We start from the raw sequence: 18981 nt of genomic DNA, 5'->3' as shown, positions 1-18981 counted from the left end.
TTCTGAACTCAGCTGCTGCAGCCTGGCTCGCTTCCCCCTGACAGACATTTAAAATTGCTCAGTGCAGCCCTCTGTAACTTACAAATAAGTGACTATTGGCAGTGTAGTCCAACAAGGCTTGTCTCACCTGTTTTTGCCACAACTTCCAGTAGGAGGTATAGGAATAAGAAAATGCTGCTTATTTACTTACCTCAGTGGTAGCATTAGCCAAGATATGTTTGGATAAATCTTGGTATCCTTTTGTTGAAGAGGAGCTGACTGAAATAGTTAATCCATGAGTGAACCTACAGCTGATGCTACTAGAAGGAAGGGGTGTCTGAATTCTGCTGGCTTCTGCAGGAAACAAAAAAAGCCATAGGGGAATTAAAAAACAAACAAAACCCACCACTGTCACCACTGTTCTGCAATTGTAGGGACTTAAACCCTCCATGGGAGCACCCCACCCACCTGATCCTGATGAAGGCCTGGTAACATCCCTTGTTGTATTGTTAATTGCACTGCAGTTACATTTTGCATTACTCAAGTTTAATGGTTATTACCACATGTAAACTAATAAAATAACTTAAAGAACAATAGACAGCATGAGTCTTGGGGATAAAAATAAATATGTACAATCTATACTCGTTGCAGCTTTAGCCCTGCCCTGTGGTTCCTTGGTTCATTCAAAGCATTCTCCTCATATTCTTTCCGAACACTGTACTTTGATGTGACCACATCAAAAAAGCAACTTCAGAGGGACCAAACCACCATTTACTTTTCAAGAAATTCTAAGCAAGCTCTGGCTACTGGTTGACAGTATTTTTCTGAAGTCATGTAGTGGTAGGGACATCCTCAAAATACCTAGAATCAAATTAGATTTTGATTTGCATAAATGGCAAATCTCATTAGGCTTTGGGATACAACTCAAATGTAAGCAGATGTATGTTTTACTTACCAAGTGTTGTATCCTTTTGTAGTTGCTCTAACGCATAAAGCTGACTATTTCTAAGAGCTGAACGACCTCGTGTCTCTCTTGAAAGCAAAGTGTTCCCAGAAGAAACCTGGTTTAAGAAAGAGCAGAAGTGGAGGCTTTTGGTGTGAAGTGGGCAAAATAAATTATGATGTTACAGAGCAAGTGGAATATTTGTAGCAATCTGCCTTACAAGGTTGGAAGCTTCTCTTTGTCATAAGGTAACTCTTTTGCCTTTCCCCTGGTTATGAACTGATACCTTGACTCAGGAAATTTAGCAAGCCATGTGTGAGGAGGCAGCACAGGTGCATACTCCAAAATGGAACTTCAGGAAAATTCATGTTCACACACACAAACTCCTAAGTCAACGTTTGCATCGTTGAGGGAGGCACGCTGAGAATATCAGATTCTGGTTTATCACAAGAAAAGGCTTGTTTCTAAAACATTTGACAGATCATGGCATTACTTGACAATAGTAACCCTGTCTGGGTTTTATGTACGTGTTAAAAAAAAAACCACAGAAAAATAAAATTGTCACTGTCTTTTGCAATTACATGGTAATGCTCCCTCCACCCCATGTCACCCCCTCTGTGTCCTACTGACACAGACTTGTTCTGTTTGATAGCTGTGACAGAATAGGATCTCTAAAAAGGTTTCTGTTTCTACATTATCTTTCTGTTGTTGAAGCATCAGGAGATCAGTCTCACAGGCCAGTTGTTTCTCACCTGCCTTTCCTGGCTGCTGAGGTTACTTGCAGTATACGTTGCAGTGTTACTGCTATTATAACCAGATGTTGGGCCAGAGGAGAGGCTGAGGCTGGAGTCTGTACATAAAGTGCTTGTACTTGCAAGAGTCTTCAGCCTTGCTTCTTCCTGTAACAGGTATCAATGTGTTACACGCAAAAACCACACAAAGCTTACTTAGCACAACAAATCAATAACAGCACTGAAAGATGAAAGAGGAATAATCTAAAGTCCCATTTCTTTCAAGAAGCATTGACAGGACAAAAGCTGTTGCCTTGCAGAAAGCATTAAATAAGCAGGCTCATTTGAAATACTAAGATTATATGAGCCACAGAGCAAATCACCCTGTGACCCCCAGCAGTCTGGGAAAATGCAGCTTCTGCTGTTGTTATTCTTCACATACACGAGTCCAGGCTATCAGAACAATGCTAGGATGCTTTTAAGTGGAAAAAGAAGTTTAAAAAAAGAGATCTCTCTTCAGTCCCGTTTGTTGTACTTTGCCTATTTCTCTGTCTTAACTTGCTCATCAAATGTAGTTGTTAAAGACTGAAGATTTTACTTTCACCAATGCAACTACTCAATGCCAGCCCAAAAGATGAAGAAAAAAATACATACTAAGAAAATACTGAGAACTTCAAGGTTATTTATACTTTCAAGGGCAGTTTTAAGTTTGGTTTTCCACCTCAGGTGAGGTACGTCTACATTTCACAAGATAAATATGGCAGCAGATGTGGTAACATACAGTCAGCCAGTGGAGGTGTCTGAATTCGAGGTGCCTTAAAGGGTTCAGAGCAATGAAATGAGTGTTCACCACATTTCGCACTACATACATACATGAGGAGAGGAGGCCTGCAGCTACCATTGAAGCAGCATTGTCAGGCAGTGACAAAGAAGGTTATTGCATAGAAGTATAGTCAGAAACTGGGCAGAACAGACACATCCTAATGAGGTATTGTCCTTGAATTCAGCAGAAAATTTTACACAGACAGTGCAGAAGAAAAAACAAAAGTATAAGACAAACACACACACAGAGGACAGTTTAAAAAGAGAAACAGAAAAAAAGAAAATAATAAAGGCCTTTGTGGTTAACTATGTACTGAAATAAACTCAGTTTACCTTAGCAAAGCTACTCCATAGACTGGGCATATGCCCAGCACGATGGCTGCGTAAGCTCGATCAAGAGAGAAAACATTAAGAGTTTCTTGTACATAAAATGTGGCTTCAGGAAGATGCAGTTCAGAAGCATGAACAGTGTAGCAGTTCGGTATTACTGAGTTGGTTTTTTTTAAGCACAAATTTGCATTTAATGCTTTGTTTTTTTCTACGCTGATGTGTAGCAAACAGGAGAACTACTGAACCATGGAAAAGTTTCTTTAAAAAAAGGCATTGATGTGAACAATGCAGAACGGTTTCCTCTCTAATGCTCACCTTTTGTAACTGAGAAAATATTTGCTCCCGTATACGCCTTTTTTCTTGCTCAGCTCTCTCCCGAAGTTTGTCCCTAGCTCGTGCAATTTCAGTTTTGGTTTCCTCTCGTGCCCTCTGGTAGTCTCGGAGCAACAGTTCAATGTCTGAAGGATGCTGAATGCTTCTTCTTTTTGGTTCTTGAACTCTGTAAGGTAGATAAATGGAAACCACACATAATTACTTGAAATGGGGGTCATCTGACAAAATACCATGAGAAAATTATCTTTTAACATGGGGAAAACTTGCCAGAAAAGCAATTAAAACCCACCACATTGGCCTCCAGAAAGTTTCTCTTTGCTCACTAGAGGCTGCATGGACTTTAACCTTGGAAAATGATTCAGATTGCAAGTCCAGTTTACCACCGGGATTACTCTAGTGATTGCACTGGTTTCTAAGTCAGCTTTCCGTATGATCTAAGGTTACTGCTTTGGCATATCACACACAAAATAACTGTGTTGGGAAAATAACTCTCTCCTGACCTACCGCAAAGGAAGCAAAAGTCATTTAGGAGGTATGGTGGGAGGTGAGAAACTCTTAATTCTAAATGGTGAATGGTTGCAGAACTTTTTTGATATTTAACATGAAACTGAACTGTTTCATTTGGCTTTTAAGTTAGTGAAGGAGTAAGAAGACAGATTGGTCTGTAATGAGTCAAGACCGAATACTTGGCTGTCCCCATACATCATATACACAAAATAAATTAGATGCTTGATATGGACTGAAATAAACTAGATGGACGATTTTAATGAATGTTTTCTAAAATCAGGCACACGTATTTCCTGAAAGCACTTTCTATCCCAAAGTTTAACGCTTCTGCATTGAGGAGAATTCTGCCACAAAAGTCTCAGATGTCAGTAAGAACCTGTTGTGAACACTGGTCATGTTCATCAGGCCAAAAGAGCTTTATAATGCCCTACCTGGTATTTTCCACCACATCTCTTCTCAGTTGTTGCAGATATTCTCGGCGTCTGCTGGGGAGCTCTAGATCCCTCTGACTTGCATCCAACATCTGCAACAGACTCAGGTGCTTTTGAGGACTCAGACTTCGGCTTCTTTGGTATCTTTGCAGCCTTTTTTCTCGTTCCTTCCTCAGAATTTCAATAGTTCTCATGTGTCTATCAGGGGAATATGATTAGAGCGACAAAATGCACCCTGCAAAGTTACATTTTCTGATTTTTTTTTAAAACACTTAAATATTAGGTAGCTTTGTAATGTAAAATCTATAGGACTCTAATACCATATACTCCCCTTGCAAATACCCCTTTGGCTACATGCTGACAGATGATGCGGAAATTCCAAAACTCCACTGCTTTTGTAATAGTAGGAAATGCATAAACGGGTCTTGGTTACTGCTTGTGGTGGCTGAGAGCCAAATTACAGATGGAGACTAATGCAGCTACTCCTAAATGTTTTTAGTTCCAACAGCTTCCTAAACTGAGTTCTATAATCCAGTCACAAGACTCTAGGATCTTGATTTTTTTTTTTCAGAATTTATTTTTTTATATTTGTGGGTGTTTAAAATTTCTTTTTGCATATTCATACAGCAGCATTTATTCACAGAAGCACGAATGAGATATTCCCATAAACAGGATTCATCAATTATTTTTACATTGCAATAAATCAATGAAATGTATTCCCATGATCACCAGATACACATGATCACTCTCGTAACTGCTAGAAATTTTGAGTGGAGTGACACTAGATTTGAATTACACTGAATCTTATACTTTTCCCTATTTTCTTTAAGTAACCCCAAAATTTTGTCTTAAATGCATTACTTAACTGTATATAAAATAAGCTTAATACTGTATCTCTTCACATATAGTTCAGTGTGACTAAGTGATTAAGTGCTCATTACTAGAAGTTATTTATGCTGCATGAAGTGTACATGAGATGTACTCAAAAATACTTAATACAACACTACTTTAAGTAACTTACCTTTCATAAAGTCGCTGCTTCACTGGAATCGCCACCAGGTCATCTGTCGTTCCACTCTGCAGGACCCTCAGCAGGGCGTCTGTTTCCCCGATGCCGTAATTGAGCTTCGCCTCGGTCAGTTCCACGGTGAGGGGGTGCTGCTGCAGATCCAGGTGAATGCCAGACATAATCTGAGCACGCTCTCTCTGAAGCCTCTCGATCTCTCTGCTCCTGCTGTCACAGAGCTGGGATTTTGCTTCCATTTCTGTTGCTCGTATGCTTCTAGGTTTCTTTTCTGCCTGACTTCGTAAATTGCTCACACTGCCACTCAAGCTGAGTAACAAAGAAGGAGAGCTGCCCTTAACACCACACCAGTTGCTAAATTTATTGTGTAAGGGTAAGTCGCGGAGGCTGTAGCTCCGTGGCCTGTAAGGCTTTGCAAAAGCAGTATTTTTGTTGAGAAGAATTTCAGTGTCACATTCACTTCCAGTGACAGAATCTGTATTGTCATCTTGGAAGGACATTTGCACATCGCTCACATCAGAGAGTGGGGGCGGGCAGCTGTGTTCATTTTTCCAGAAATCATGAAACTGTAGCGAAGATGCTTCTACCAGAGGTTCTGAGGACATGCCAGCATTTGTTTGTCTTGAACAAGTGGCACTAACTTTTTGATTAAAAAGTAAGTCAGCATTTGGAGGCAAGTAGTTATGAATCAAAGCAGTATCAGAACTACCAACATATTTTTTGTGTCCTATTCCAGCTGAAGAATCTCTTCCTCCCCTAGTGACAGACACACAACGAAGCGAACGTGCCAGTGGACTGCAGTCTCTGAGATCCCCTGTTAAAACTTCCCTATGGCCCGACACCTCCAACATACTACTAGAGTGATACAGTCGTTTTGCACAAATGGTCGTGTGGGTGTCAACCGTGAGTCTATGCTGTTGTTCCAAGTCTTTTGAACCATCCTGTCCTACAAGCTCTTTGGCTGCTTTCTTATCTGAGAAACTTCCGGATTTCTTTGTTATGCCCTTGTTTTCTCTAGAAGCACTTGATTCACTGTCTGTCTCTGTCTGTGAAAAATTGTCCACGTGAGGTTGCATGCTGGACCATGGACCTGCCTTCTGCTTTCTCTGGTTGTGAAGGGGACTTGAAGCATCACTGGAATATCCAAGAGCTTCCTTACTAGGGCAGACAGACTTGCTAAAAGCAGTCTGGCTGCTGGGACTAGCACTAAGAGTAAGAATAGGGGAAGAGGCCCTATCGACTAGCAGGGTGTTTTTGTAACGAAATTTTCTTTCTGCTGGAACCTCTAGTTCACTGACATTTCTTTTATCCTGAGCATAAGATGCTGGAGATTGAAAGGTGCTATTAGTAGGGCTGCTAACTACAGTGCATGAAGAACCATCTTGCCCTGAACTCGGAGAAGATGACGTGACAGATGAAACTCTGGTACTAGCAAAAGCAATGCTCTGCTGTGCATTTAATGATGTTTTTTGAAAATCTAAGATAGGAGTGGAGGTTCTGGGTAAGAGAGGCAGACGCATAAAGGAGTCTTCCAAAATGCTGTCAAGACTGTCATGGAAGTCAGGATTGCCCAGATTTCTCACCCCTGTTCGTTCTTGTGCTCTTTCTTCAGGAGACAGTGTTTCCTCTTTCCTTTTGGGAATCTTGCCTACTGCATCTGTACCTATTCCTTTCCAATCAATGTTTACTGCCAGAGCTACCTTAAATTCATTTTCCATTTTTGCCTCCACTTCTTTTTCTTTGTGTTTGCTTTGAGGCTCTTCCAAAATCTCGGTTTGAGTGCCTACATCTGCTGTAGTCTGAGTGCAGCTATCTGATCTAGTAGCCTTTACAGCCTCTTCAGTTCTTCTTTGGTTGATTTTGGCACTCTGCTCATTATCTATAATACTGTGTTGGGAGAGGTTTCCTAACAGCTCAGAAGTGTTCTGAAGAAGCTGTGACAGATGCATGGACAGGTTCTGCATGCTTGTCCAAGAAGAACATTGATGAAATAAATCTCTGTTTGTTTCCTGCTTTCTTGCAGAAACATCTGTGTAGCTTCTCTGATGTCTTCTCTGCCTTTTGTACCTTCCTGTAGTTGCTGTTTGTGTTCCCTGCTCACATGTAATCCCTGGTAGTTTTTTGGAAGACCTTTCAGACTCAGAAGGATATAATAGTACAATTTCATCAACCTGCACTGAAGAGTTACCAGGTTGTGAAGAATGATTCTCAAATTCAGCAGTGTTATTTTCTGGATTAGTTTCCAATGTTTCACTGGATACGTTACTATACTGCTTCGTACTATCACTGGAGTATGCAGACTGAAAATCTTGTCTGATGTTGTCCCATCCTTGAAGACCTTCAATGCTGCTTAAAGTGCTCGATAAAACTTTTGCTGTAGCATACGAACTGAGATGAGAATGGAAAGGAGAATTTTGCGAATTCAGTCCATTGTCTACACTGGAACATCTCATAACTTTATGATTTTCCAGATTTAAAGGAATTTGATTGCAAGAGACATCACTTGCACTTCCAAAAACATACTGTTTCCAGCCAATCTTGCATGATCCATCTTGTTGCCATGGATGAATATATGGGTTGATATCACTTGAACTAAAATGCATTGCATCTTTATTGTCTTGCAGAAGTAAATCTTTTTCTGGTCGGTATCCAGCTTCTTCAACTTTCCCTTCACTACACTGAGTTACAGAAATACTCTTTGAATGGATATTTGCTTGTGCACCCGCAGAACTGTGTGCTGTGTGCAGTAAGGATGATGGAGAATGAGTAGTACAGTCTTTTAAAGACTGACTGCTTTGGGTTCTTGCTGCAAAATTTTGTAAATTTTTCAGATCACAGTTTGCAAGCTTCTTAGTTTGTGCCATTCTTTGCTGAAATCTGGGTTTAGATTTAACCTCCAGAAAATTCTTTGATTCCTGCTTTGAAAATCTTTCCATTCCATGAAGATCATCTTCAGTTGGTGATGGAGGCTCTACACTCATATTTAAATCTTGTAGTGATTTAGATGCAGAATATAATGAAGGCTCTGCCTTAGATGAAGCTTCCAAAGTATATTCTAGATCACAGAAAACAGCAACAGCTGGGGCTGATAGTCTGTGACTTTGTAAATAAGGTCTCTGTTCACTGTGTTTACAGCTCTTTGTATTCCATGTAGTAGAATATGATCTTTTGTTACTGAATTGCATCAATTTGGATTCTTGAGGAGGCAAATCATGGGTTTCTGGTAAAAATGTTACGGAGGCATTTTCATTATTCATTACAGAAAAATTTAGTCTTTCTGATTTCAGAGTCTTATTCCTCATCATAGCACCTCCCATTGTTGAACAATTGTCTGCATCAGCATCATCATCAGGGCTATCAGAACTTGAACCTGTATTATTTTTGCAAATTAAAATCTCTTTTCTACCATCTGTATTTGTTCTATCTGGCACCTGTTCTACCTGTTCACTTGTAGGCACATACTGACAACTGTCTTGCAGATCTGCAGGTTTTTTTTCAAAACCCAAGACAGTATGATAGAGTTGTCTGGGATCAGTGCTTGTGCTGTATGTGGGGTATGTTGGACTAAACGAATTGCAAGCGTGCTCAGGATCCACATTGACATCTCCTGGATACAGATTTTCCAACACTGTAACTTCTGGGCCTATTAATTGATTTGCAGAATTTGAGGATACATTAGTTGGCTTTTCAGCAGGTTCTCTGCTTAAAGTTTTTCTCTGCTCTGTCTTTACTGCAAAATGTTCAACCTCAGTATTTGTATGCAGTTCTTCCTCATTTCTGTTAAGTACTTTCCTATTTTGTCCCTCTTTAACAGCAATTGCCCTTCCAGTATCCGAAAAATGTAATGACGGTAATAAAAGAGATTCATCATCACCTAGTACTTTCTTTATGTGTTCTGTGCAAGCTTCTTGTGGTGGCACTTTACCCCAGTGGTGCTGATTGACTTTTACATCATTGTCAAATTTTTTACAATAACTTCCATATACAGGTTGCCCATCTACAGCAGAATTTTTATATGACGTAGAGTCTGTGTCTGATACTGGACAATGCCTGTTTTCTTTTGCAAGAGAAAGTAAAATACTTCCTGAAGCATGTATTGGCTCATCGAATACCACAGCCTTATCAGACTGAGTGTCTTGTATTTGCAAAACAGCAAATGGAGAATGTTTCAATATACTTGTATGTGAAATATCACACGTGCCAGTTTCACCATGGCCTATATCTGCAGTTAAAGAAGATTCTGAAAATGGCGTTAAGGATGGGTGATTGACACTTGTAAATGCTTGGGGAAAATCTTCTTTTACAGAGCACACATCTACAGAACTGGAGGATACTTGCTCAGTCAAAAACGTGTCTTGAAGCGAGTCCTCAAGCTGACTAAATATTAGAGATTTTGAGTCATCAAGTAAACAGGAAGTGTCAAAAGCACTGAAGTTCTTGGAGCTTTGAAATGGTGTATCAGTTGAAGTACCTTCTGCAAAGTAGGATGGAAGAGACTTTATAGATTCTTTACTGCCAGTCTGTCCTTGGCTCTGAAAAGTAAGTGAGCCCAATTCTGGTACAGTCACCCTAGAAGTGTTACTGTTGTGTTCTGGGTACTCATCAATTTTATTTTCTTTTATGTCATTGCATTTCTGGAAAGAACCTTGAATTATTTTCCCCTTTTGATCTGTTCCCACAACTTCTTCAGGGAGTTCATTATTCTGAGTGTACGTGGCTTCTGCAACTGCAGAATTATTTTTCCTTTCATGTCCTTTTTGAGAAACATCAGGAAAAGTTACAGACAGACTTAAATCAGTTGATTCGCTTTCGAAGTATTTTGTTTCTTCAGGGAGAACAGCATCGTTTTTACCTTTGTCTCCATTGCTGGCAATCAAAACATCTGCAAATGATGCTGGATGATTCAGGAGACCAGGAGAATGTTCCAAAGTGCACGAGTTCCTATTATAGTTTAGAAACTCTTTACTATAACGTGGATTTTCCCATGGAGACTTGTTCAGGCCTTCTGAAAGGGCTGAAGCATTCTCAGAAACAGTGCTGCCTGGCTGGTCTGCGCAGCACTCTTCAGAAGGCCCATGTCCCTGATTTTCTGTGGGCTCATGCTGATATCCAGCTACACCAGGAAACTCTGCATTTTCATTTTTACTGTTTGTTGTAGTATAGCTTGTGCTTAAAAATTTCTCCTTCTCATCATGCTGTGATAAATTCCCTGAGTGAAGTACTTTTGGAGTTGCATTAATATTGTGAAACTTTTTTTGAGAAGAGATTTCTAATAAAGAATGCTTTTTTCCCCCCTCTATATCTTCCATCACTTCTTTCTCTGAAGAAAGGAGATTTGAATTATCCAAGAGCAGTGAATCAGGCACAGTGGTACCCTTTTCCTCTTGAGCTGTATCTTCTGTGGAATTAAGGCAGTCTTTTGATAGTTTATTAACCATTAAATCCACACTGTGTTCTTCATCAGCGTTGTTAACATCCTGAATTATAACTTCAGAAGAATCTAATTTTTCCAAGGAAAATGAGTTTCTTTCAGCCCCTTGCTGAAGTGCAAGAGTTTCAGACCCAGGACCGCCTGCACTGTAGGGAGTGGAAGAGCTGCTCTTCTCATTGACAGGTTGCCCAGACATGGCGTAATCAGGTACATTGTTAAATAGAAAGGGTTCTTCCTCCTGCCTGTCCTGTGTGGTCCTGGTTTGCAGAAAAGCTACATTCTTACTTTGCATTTTATCAGAAAGGTATTTGTCTTCTTCTATTTTGTTGACTGTAACAGACGTACCAGCACAGACCTCACTCTCCATTAACGTTTCATAGTAAGGCAGAACAGCTCCAGTTCCAACACTGCTGTTAGATGGTTTTGTATGTCCTTGCAATGCAGTGGGAACATCTTGAACAAGATGAGAATCATCACTTACTCCAAGATATAAAAGGTGATTTACAGACTGGCATGGGGTGTCTTTAAGTGAACCTTCTTGATTTTTGTCAGTAGACTTCAGTGTTGATGGTGGATTTTGTTGCTTGCTGATATCTTCATTATTTCTAGAAAAGCTGGTAGACACCCACTGGCTTTCTCTTAAGATTTCATTTAATCTGTTGTCATCATGTGTCATTTGGCAGCTGTCTCTGTTTTCACGGAATAATTCATTCAGGTTTTGTAAAATGATCAGTTCTACCTCCTCTGTGTTTTCTACAAACATTTGCTTTTCTTTGTCTGTTTTAGCCTTTTGTTCTAGATTTATCAAATGCACTTTCTTCACCTCAACTCTGGAGCCTACTGGATCCAATTCACAAATACCAGGTCTTTTTCTAACAATACTTAAATTCAAGTTTTCTGAAGTGCCATGCTCAGGATATTGCGTAAAGCAACTCATATACGTATGGCTGTCCTCTTTAATGTGGAGACTTTTAAATTCTTGTTCAATTCTGTATTGGTCAATACCAGTACTATCATCAACTGAATATTCATATACATCGATATCTTTCATGAGTGCATTTCTTGTAACAGAGTCCACTGAGCCACCATCTTCACTCATTTCAGTAGGATCATGGTATCTTGAATCATCTTCTAACAGTATATTCTGTTCTAGTCCTGAAGCTGTCAGGTATCTTTCAGGGATCTTAAATGGATTTAAAATTTCCTCTTTGTCATCTCTGTCACAATACATCTGATGTAGAGCTGGACACTCTTCAGTAAATAAAACATTTTCATCTGTGCTTATGACTTCTTGCTTCGTAATAATCCGCCCCTCAGTATTTGTCATGATAATTTGTTCCTCACTCCCAGTCACTTCACATTCATTAGCCTTGACTTCCTGGGGCAAACAGTTTGGTACACAACGTTCAGTTAAATTGCTAGAATTTACTTGCCCTTCATTTTCAGGTTTTGCTAAAATATTTCCTTGCCTACCTGTGATTAGTACTGTTGCGGCTACGTCCTCTGGATTAAACACGTTTTGTATTATTCTGTTCATCTGTAAAACGCCCTCACAAGTATCAAGGAAGCCTGAAGTATTCAGAGTAAAATCAGTTGTGTGGGAGCACACAGCTGAAGGAGTGGTTTTGGGAGCAACAGAAAGCTCTGGTGAATAAATACCTATTTCTGTTTTCTCACTTTCTTCTTTTTGGCAAAAGCTGCTTGTTTCAAGTCGGCTGCCAGAATGCACGAGTGCTTTTGATTCCTGAGTGTGTTCTACCCCGGTGCTGGCTACCTCCAGTTCATCCCTCTCCACCTCTTCATGTGTCAGGCACAGATTTGTATAAAACTCACACTGAACTTCACAAGCTACAATATCAATAGGTTTCTTTGGATTCTGAGATAGACTAATGCATTTAAAATCCTCTCCACTCCTGTCTTCAGTTACACTTTGGACTTGGGCTACTGGGCAGTCAGGTAAACTTTCCCTCTGTCTGGATTTAATTTCCAGTGCATTTTTTTCTAAGTTGATTGCACTGATGATCAATTTTGTTATTTCTTCATCAGTGTTTGCTTTTGTATTCTGATAAGGAACCATAGTTTCTTCTGAATCGGTTTCTGGATTTCTTAAAAAATTGGAGCCTTTATTTATATACGGACTCTCCTCTTGAGAAACAGTAGCTGATGTATTTGTGTTGTATTCTGAGTTTACATCATCTTCAACAAGCAAGATATCCTCTGGGCAATCACTTTCAAAAAAGGCTTCTTTCTCTTCTCTTGATTCAAGTAAAGATTTGTTCTGTGTTTCTGTTTCCAAGAGAACGGTTGCATCAAATTCCACAGAAATGTCGGTCATCTTATGCATATTGTTTTTCTGCCCTGTTGATTTTGAAGAGCATGTTGTGCGAAGGCTGCCAGAATGTACATCAGAACAAGTTTCTGTGGCACTGACTTCCTCCACGGTAAGATTAGATGTAACATCGCAATCTCCTTTCACTATTGTGACATGCTCTGATAGTTTATCATAATTTTCAGTTTCAGATGCACTTTGAAAAAGATCAGCTTTTGTTGAAGCTTGGTAAAATACACTTGAATTGGATTCTGGGAGAAAATCATTTGTACTCTCACAAACAGCAGCAGGGAAGGACTCAGTGTCTTTCCCATTTACATTCACTATGAGGTAACTTACTTCATTTACCACTAAGTTTTCATATTTGGATGAAAATTCTTTCTGAACTACACCCTGAGAATTCAAGGCATTGTGTTCTTTGATTTCACTGCTTTCTTCTCTTATATTATCAGTGCATAATGTAGAATTTTCTGAAATTTCTTGGGATAAGCAACTTTCCTGACTGTCTGCTAGAGCACACTCACAGGAATAATTTTTTGGATCAGGTTTGCTTTTGAATTCATAATGATTCAGTGAAGACAAGTCTTCATCCTTTGGTTCGTATTCTTCATTATCTCTGAATGAAGGCATCTCTGGCACAATCTCTGCCAAGCTATCTGTGCTTGTTTCCATACAGATAATCTCTTTTTGAGACATCTCTATTGGTGTTGCAGATTGGTCGTAGCTTGCACTGTGAGCAACAACTGAAGGGTTACATTGATATGTTGTCTTCTGTGAGGAAAAATCTGTCTCTGTTGTTACTACTTCTGCAGCTATTTGTCCATAATCTGTTTCTTGCATTGTTTCCAAATTACTCTCCCCAGATCTAAGGAGACCTACTGTAACAGCTGATTCTGCTCCTTGTTCAGCCAATGTCTGAAGCTCGTAACTGCTTACTAGAGAGTAGTTCTTATTTGTTAAGTCACTGAGAAAGAAACCTTCACCACATGTTGGTATTTCCCTTCTTGGAAAAAGCTGCCCATGGTTTCCAAATGGGACTTGTTTTACTGCAGATATTTTTGTTGAGGCCATATTATGAGCAAGTGCTGTAGAAGGTACACCAACAGATGCACTTCCGCTGCCTGAATCTGTTATACTTGATTTTGTCATCAAGTAATTGTAGTCATCATCTAGGTCATCTTTTTCAAAAGTTCTGAAGAAATCATCTTCTAAATCTGCATCTACACAGCCATTTCTCTGCTCCAAAATGTGCACAGGAAGCACAGAAATAAAAGGTAGATTTTTCAGATTGTGGTCTTTTGGCAGCTCTGGATGAGTTGTGGGGAGGGAATCCTCCTCTTTCCTAGACACCGGTGACAAGCAGTCTGCAGCGGAGGCGCTTTCCAAACAGCCGAATGTTTGTGTGCATTCAGTGGTAGACCTATAAGTAGGTAATTCGTTCAGTTGTTCTTGTTCAGGATGATTTGACCTTGAATGTTCATAATAATCATGCTTTGCTGAAATAGGAACAAAAGAGGAGCCTGGTCCTACTGAGCTAACAAATGAAGACATTACATCTTGAGATGCCAAGGAAGAATTTTCATTAGAGTTTGTCCATCCCTTAAGAACTTTATTTAATGATCCACTCTCAGAAACTCTGCTTGCAGTTGTTGTTGTTTCAGGTAGAGGTAATTCTGATGTGTCAGAGGAGAAAACTGTGTTTATTTTGTTTATACTATGTGATAAATGAGTGATGCTGTGTATCTGCTTAGAGCCAGAAACAAAAGAAACTTCAGCAGCTGACTGCTTTAGATCATCTTTCTTCAGCCAGAGCTCTGGTTTGCTTAAAGAGCACATATGAGCTTCTTGAAACTCCAAATTTTCATGGGGTGCTGTTATTCTGGGGCTGCTGATGTCGACCTTTGAGTCACAGGAAGACCAAGCATCAGTAGTAAGCAAAGGATTTCCACTTGCGTAATACAGTCTTCTATCAAGAGACCTTTCTTGTTCTACAAAAGAGATTTTTGTCCCCTTCAGCAACTGCTTGCAAGCATTACTGGAAGCAGGCCGTGGTTTAGTGTCCAAATAAAAGGAAGTGCTCAGCTTCAGATCATAATTTGTCCCTTCTGTATGTCTATCACAGGTCTTGGACTCATGGTCTTCCTCAGTCTGTATAGTTGGTGGTCTAGGAGTTTGTAACTTCCAAAAAATCTCTGCTGGTACTTCATCAGATGAATCAGATTTGGATTCTTCTACTGGATCTTCTGCTGGCATCTCTTCTCCATCAGCTAAGCTGTCCAGAGAAAAGCTTCTTTCAGGCTTTCCCAGTCTCCTATGAGATGCGTATGATGTCACCAAAGGCGAAATTTGGTGATCAGTTCTGATTTTGTAAAGCTTAGCTGGGTCATGGTGAGCCTTTGATTTGTGAAATCGGCTTTTAGTTTGCTTTTTGGCTTTATTTTCCTTTTCTACCAGAGAGTCTTGTGACATTTGACTGTCATCGCTCTCAGAATCTTCTGGATTGGCAAGATATTTATTTCTGTCAAAATCATCTTGTTTCAGTTTCTCTGTGAAAGCTTTTGCGTAAGTGCAGGAGAGAGAATCTACAGAATAGGAACTGTCAGTATCAGAAATCTCATTTTCATCATCCTCTTGCCAGTTCCCCAGCGCATCTGTGGCTGTTTTGGACACTCCAGCACTTAGCATCTCAACACTGTGCCACTTTTTTTCAGCGTAAGAGAGTGGTGCCTGTATGTTCATCTTCGTGAGATTTCCAACTGATGTTGCTGCCATCAGAAAGTCTTGCTCTTCTACTGATGATTTCTCATGACTTGGCAAGGCTGAGTTTGGTGCTCTCTTCCAATTCTTGGCTGTTTGGTTTAGATGCGCTGATGGTGGGTTTCCATACACTGTTTTCTTCATTTCTTTAGGGAAGTTTTCTGGAGAAGAGCTGTGGCCGTTTACATTGATATCCATTCTAGTCTTTTTATTGGATACCTGAGCTCTATTTTGTTCTAGATTGCTACTTGCAGGCTGACTTAAATCTCCTAGCACCTTTGCTTTTGTCATTCTTGTCCCTGTAATAAAGGTTTCAGGCTCACCTTGCTCCTTAAAAAGATCAGGAGAGGAGCCTTTAGAGGTCTGTTTTTGAGATCCAGCTTGCCCTGGGCTGTCATCCAACTTTGCCATTTTTTGATCATTTTTATTGATATAAGCCATGGTAGCTGAATCATTAGAGTCTTCTTCTGCTCCTTTTTTATTTCCAAATGAAGATGTTTTTTGTTTTTCAGTTAGCTGCCTCTGGACTGAAAAGGAGATCCCTTTTCCATCATTAAGGTCATCACTCCCAGAAATGTCTTTAACTTTTCTGTAAAGATATTCTACAGATGACAACCTCCCTGTTGTATTGCCTTCATAGCATTGATCAATATTTGGTGAGGTAGATAACTTTGAGAAAGTGTCCCTCTTCAACAAACAGCTGTGGAAATAAAGAAGAAATAAAGCCCAATTCTTGCTTGAATAATGTACTTAACAATGCTTCCACATCGGTAATGTCTTGTGGTTAAGAGTAACAACACATGAAGCAACAAGCTTAATGCCTTTCAAAGCAAATTCTAGCAGAGAATAAATAAAAAATTCTCTCAGTAACCATACAGGCCCGTAGATGTCCTGAAATATGTTCTGCAACACAAAGGAATAGCTTGATGCTGTGTGGTACAGCTTGGTATTTAGTCTCTGTAGGCTTAAGTATCTGCAAACATTAGTTAAAAATAAAGGATCATTCTAAGTCATAGAAATCCACTTAGCAGAGTTTAGCTATTTCCTGTCTCCAGGACCATGCTGTGATAGACACCTTAGCACCCCAATTTTTTAGCATTGTGTAGAGATGTTTGTTCCGCTTGAGAAAGGCTGCCCAACTTAGAAGTCCAATCTAGAATCACCCCCAATGAGACAAATATTCTAAAGGAAGAGTTTGACCCTAATCAAGATAAAACGATGCAGAAATGAGTATTTACCAACAGTTTGAACAAGGTAAGAACAAGAGTTAAGTCAGTTCTGGAAAGCATTCACAAAAGGATAAAAAGTGCAGAAAGGCTTGAGGGAGGAATGTAAAAAACAGTGAGAAAGACCACGTCAAAGAGCTAAGCAGGGAATGCACTGTACAGATCTGAGGAAAAAAGGACAAACAGCTCCAGTGTGACATAGAACATAGTAAGTTCACTGATACTGCAAGTTTTGGGATTGTTTCAATACATTGAAAGGCATTCTGGATTACAGATGGCCACTGAAAATACATTGAATTCAAATGACTTTTGAAAGTGCAGAGGAATTGGCAGATGTTAACTTACCTGGGTACCTGGGGTAGATGTGGGTAGCAGAATGAATGCTGCCTGTGCTGCAAGGAACTTGAACCCAATGACTTCCTTCTCTTTTGCAATTGGTGATCCAAAGAGGACCGTACAGCAGTATTTTCATTTAGGACTTGGGATTGTTTCACCCACTCTTCATTGAGCCAGCAGCTAGCTTCCAGCTGCTCTAGGTTTTGCTTGGCTTCCAATAACTTCTGCTTCTTGACTATCCTTTCCAGCTGGAATTTGACCTTCTTTCGTCTTATGTTTCTTTCTGCCTTTTTTAAGGAGTATCTTCTCAAGAGCTCCAGCTGCACCAGTCTCTTCTTGTTCTGCTGTAGCAGGGAAGGGCAGATTTCCAGCCCAATGGTACTCTGCACCTCAGCCTCTGCACACAGCAGAGACTCTGTTTGCACTGAAAACTCCCTCTGCTGTTGCTGAAGGGCAGCCAGTCGTTTATTCTCATTTATAAGCCACTGCTGGTCTGTAAACAAAACAATGATCAAAATAAAAATCATAGGGAAAAACATTGTTCATTAGTATCTTGTTCCTTAGTTTAATCAGCCTTGAGAGCACAGGTGAGAACAGAATTCCTATGCATGTAGAGCAGAGTCTTGACAAACCATTTAGAGAAAAATGTGTCCTTGCTGCACTTTTTTGATAACTGAAAGCCTTTCCATTGGGATTAGGACTCGGGTAACAATGGCAAGATATAAGCAGGGACTTGGCTGATACAGCTAAGGAGACTGGTGGATCAGACCTTGTTTGTAAGCAAAAAGTAGAACACATTTCAATTTCTCAAAGATTACACTCAAACGTCACCTCAATTTTGTTGTTAAAATACAGTGGAAGCGTTAAAAGGCCTGTGTGCAATTCTGTGCACTTTTCAGACAGAGGGCACATATTCACAGTAGTGAAGTATGACTTCATTAGCTTTTTACTGTGAAATATGCTACCTCTTCTGCTTTAATTATTCTGAAGTCACATGTTAAACTTTGTATGTGTTACTTAGGGAATGAATGCATATGCGCTGAGAGCAGAGGTAACAAGGGAACTAGAAGAGGAAGTTGTACAGAGCTAAACAGAGCCTTGGTGTTAATGCAGCAAACAGAATTTCATGCACACACTGATGAGCCTTTGGCTAGTAAATTCCTAGATTTCGAGTGAAAAAATAAGCTGATGAGAAGTCAGTAACATTTGAGTGTTTTACGACCATTCTAAACCAAACATTTCTCTTTGCACCTTTTGCTCCTATCCTTTCCTCCTTAACTTGACTGAACCAACAAAAACCACCTAGAAACTATTTTCTCTCACTTACCTAGGCGTGCTGAAAATGAGGGAGCCCAGAGTCATGCTAAGGAACTTTGTTTAGCACAGGAAATGGCATCTTTTGTGTTTGCTCTTATTGGTGGCAAGTTCAGTAAGCCTGAAGGCTAGACCTCTCTACGCCCCAGTTGGGGTGTGCCTCATTTGCTGGGGCAGCTGCCAGCTTCCAGTCCTGTGGATAGGCATGCAACCTTCAAAGTGGGTTGAAGACAAGGCCACAAGGAAGCCACCGTATAGGTACCTGCTGGACAGTTCTGCTGGCCTCTCTAAACCGATCAGATGGAAACTTCCCAAGCAACACAAACCCTGTGTTGCACCTGGCTGAGGTGGAGCAACAACCACAAATTTACTACCTGTAGCAACTACGGCTGCTCCAGCAAGCACTTGCCAAAACAGCCTGATGGGAGCCCACATACCTTGTACATCAGCACTTTAGCATGTAATGTACTTGAAATAAATCAAATGGC

At 40.1% G+C, this 18981-nt stretch overlaps 1 protein-coding gene across 1 annotated transcript in view; it reads right to left on the bottom strand.

The window, feature by feature from the left end:
• Positions 1 to 18981, bottom strand: part of STARD9 (StAR related lipid transfer domain containing 9) — a 127849-nt gene that overhangs the window by 5352 nt on the left and 103516 nt on the right. Inside the window, exons 23-29 of the mRNA XM_068398216.1 lie at positions 17189 to 17672; positions 5098 to 16317; positions 4077 to 4274; positions 3121 to 3304; positions 1675 to 1821; positions 935 to 1040; positions 191 to 333 (exon numbers count right to left, since the gene is read on the bottom strand). Coding sequence (XP_068254317.1) covers positions 191 to 333; positions 935 to 1040; positions 1675 to 1821; positions 3121 to 3304; positions 4077 to 4274; positions 5098 to 16317; positions 17189 to 17672 — 12482 coding nt within the window. The remainder of the gene's footprint in view (positions 1 to 190; positions 334 to 934; positions 1041 to 1674; positions 1822 to 3120; positions 3305 to 4076; positions 4275 to 5097; positions 16318 to 17188; positions 17673 to 18981) is intronic.

This window comes from Nyctibius grandis, chromosome 4 (assembly GCF_013368605.1).
Source record: "Nyctibius grandis isolate bNycGra1 chromosome 4, bNycGra1.pri, whole genome shotgun sequence".
Classification (NCBI taxonomy): Eukaryota; Metazoa; Chordata; class Aves; order Nyctibiiformes; family Nyctibiidae; genus Nyctibius; species Nyctibius grandis.
Note: the sequence above shows the minus strand (reverse complement) of the source record. Positions and strands in the feature narration are given on the sequence as shown.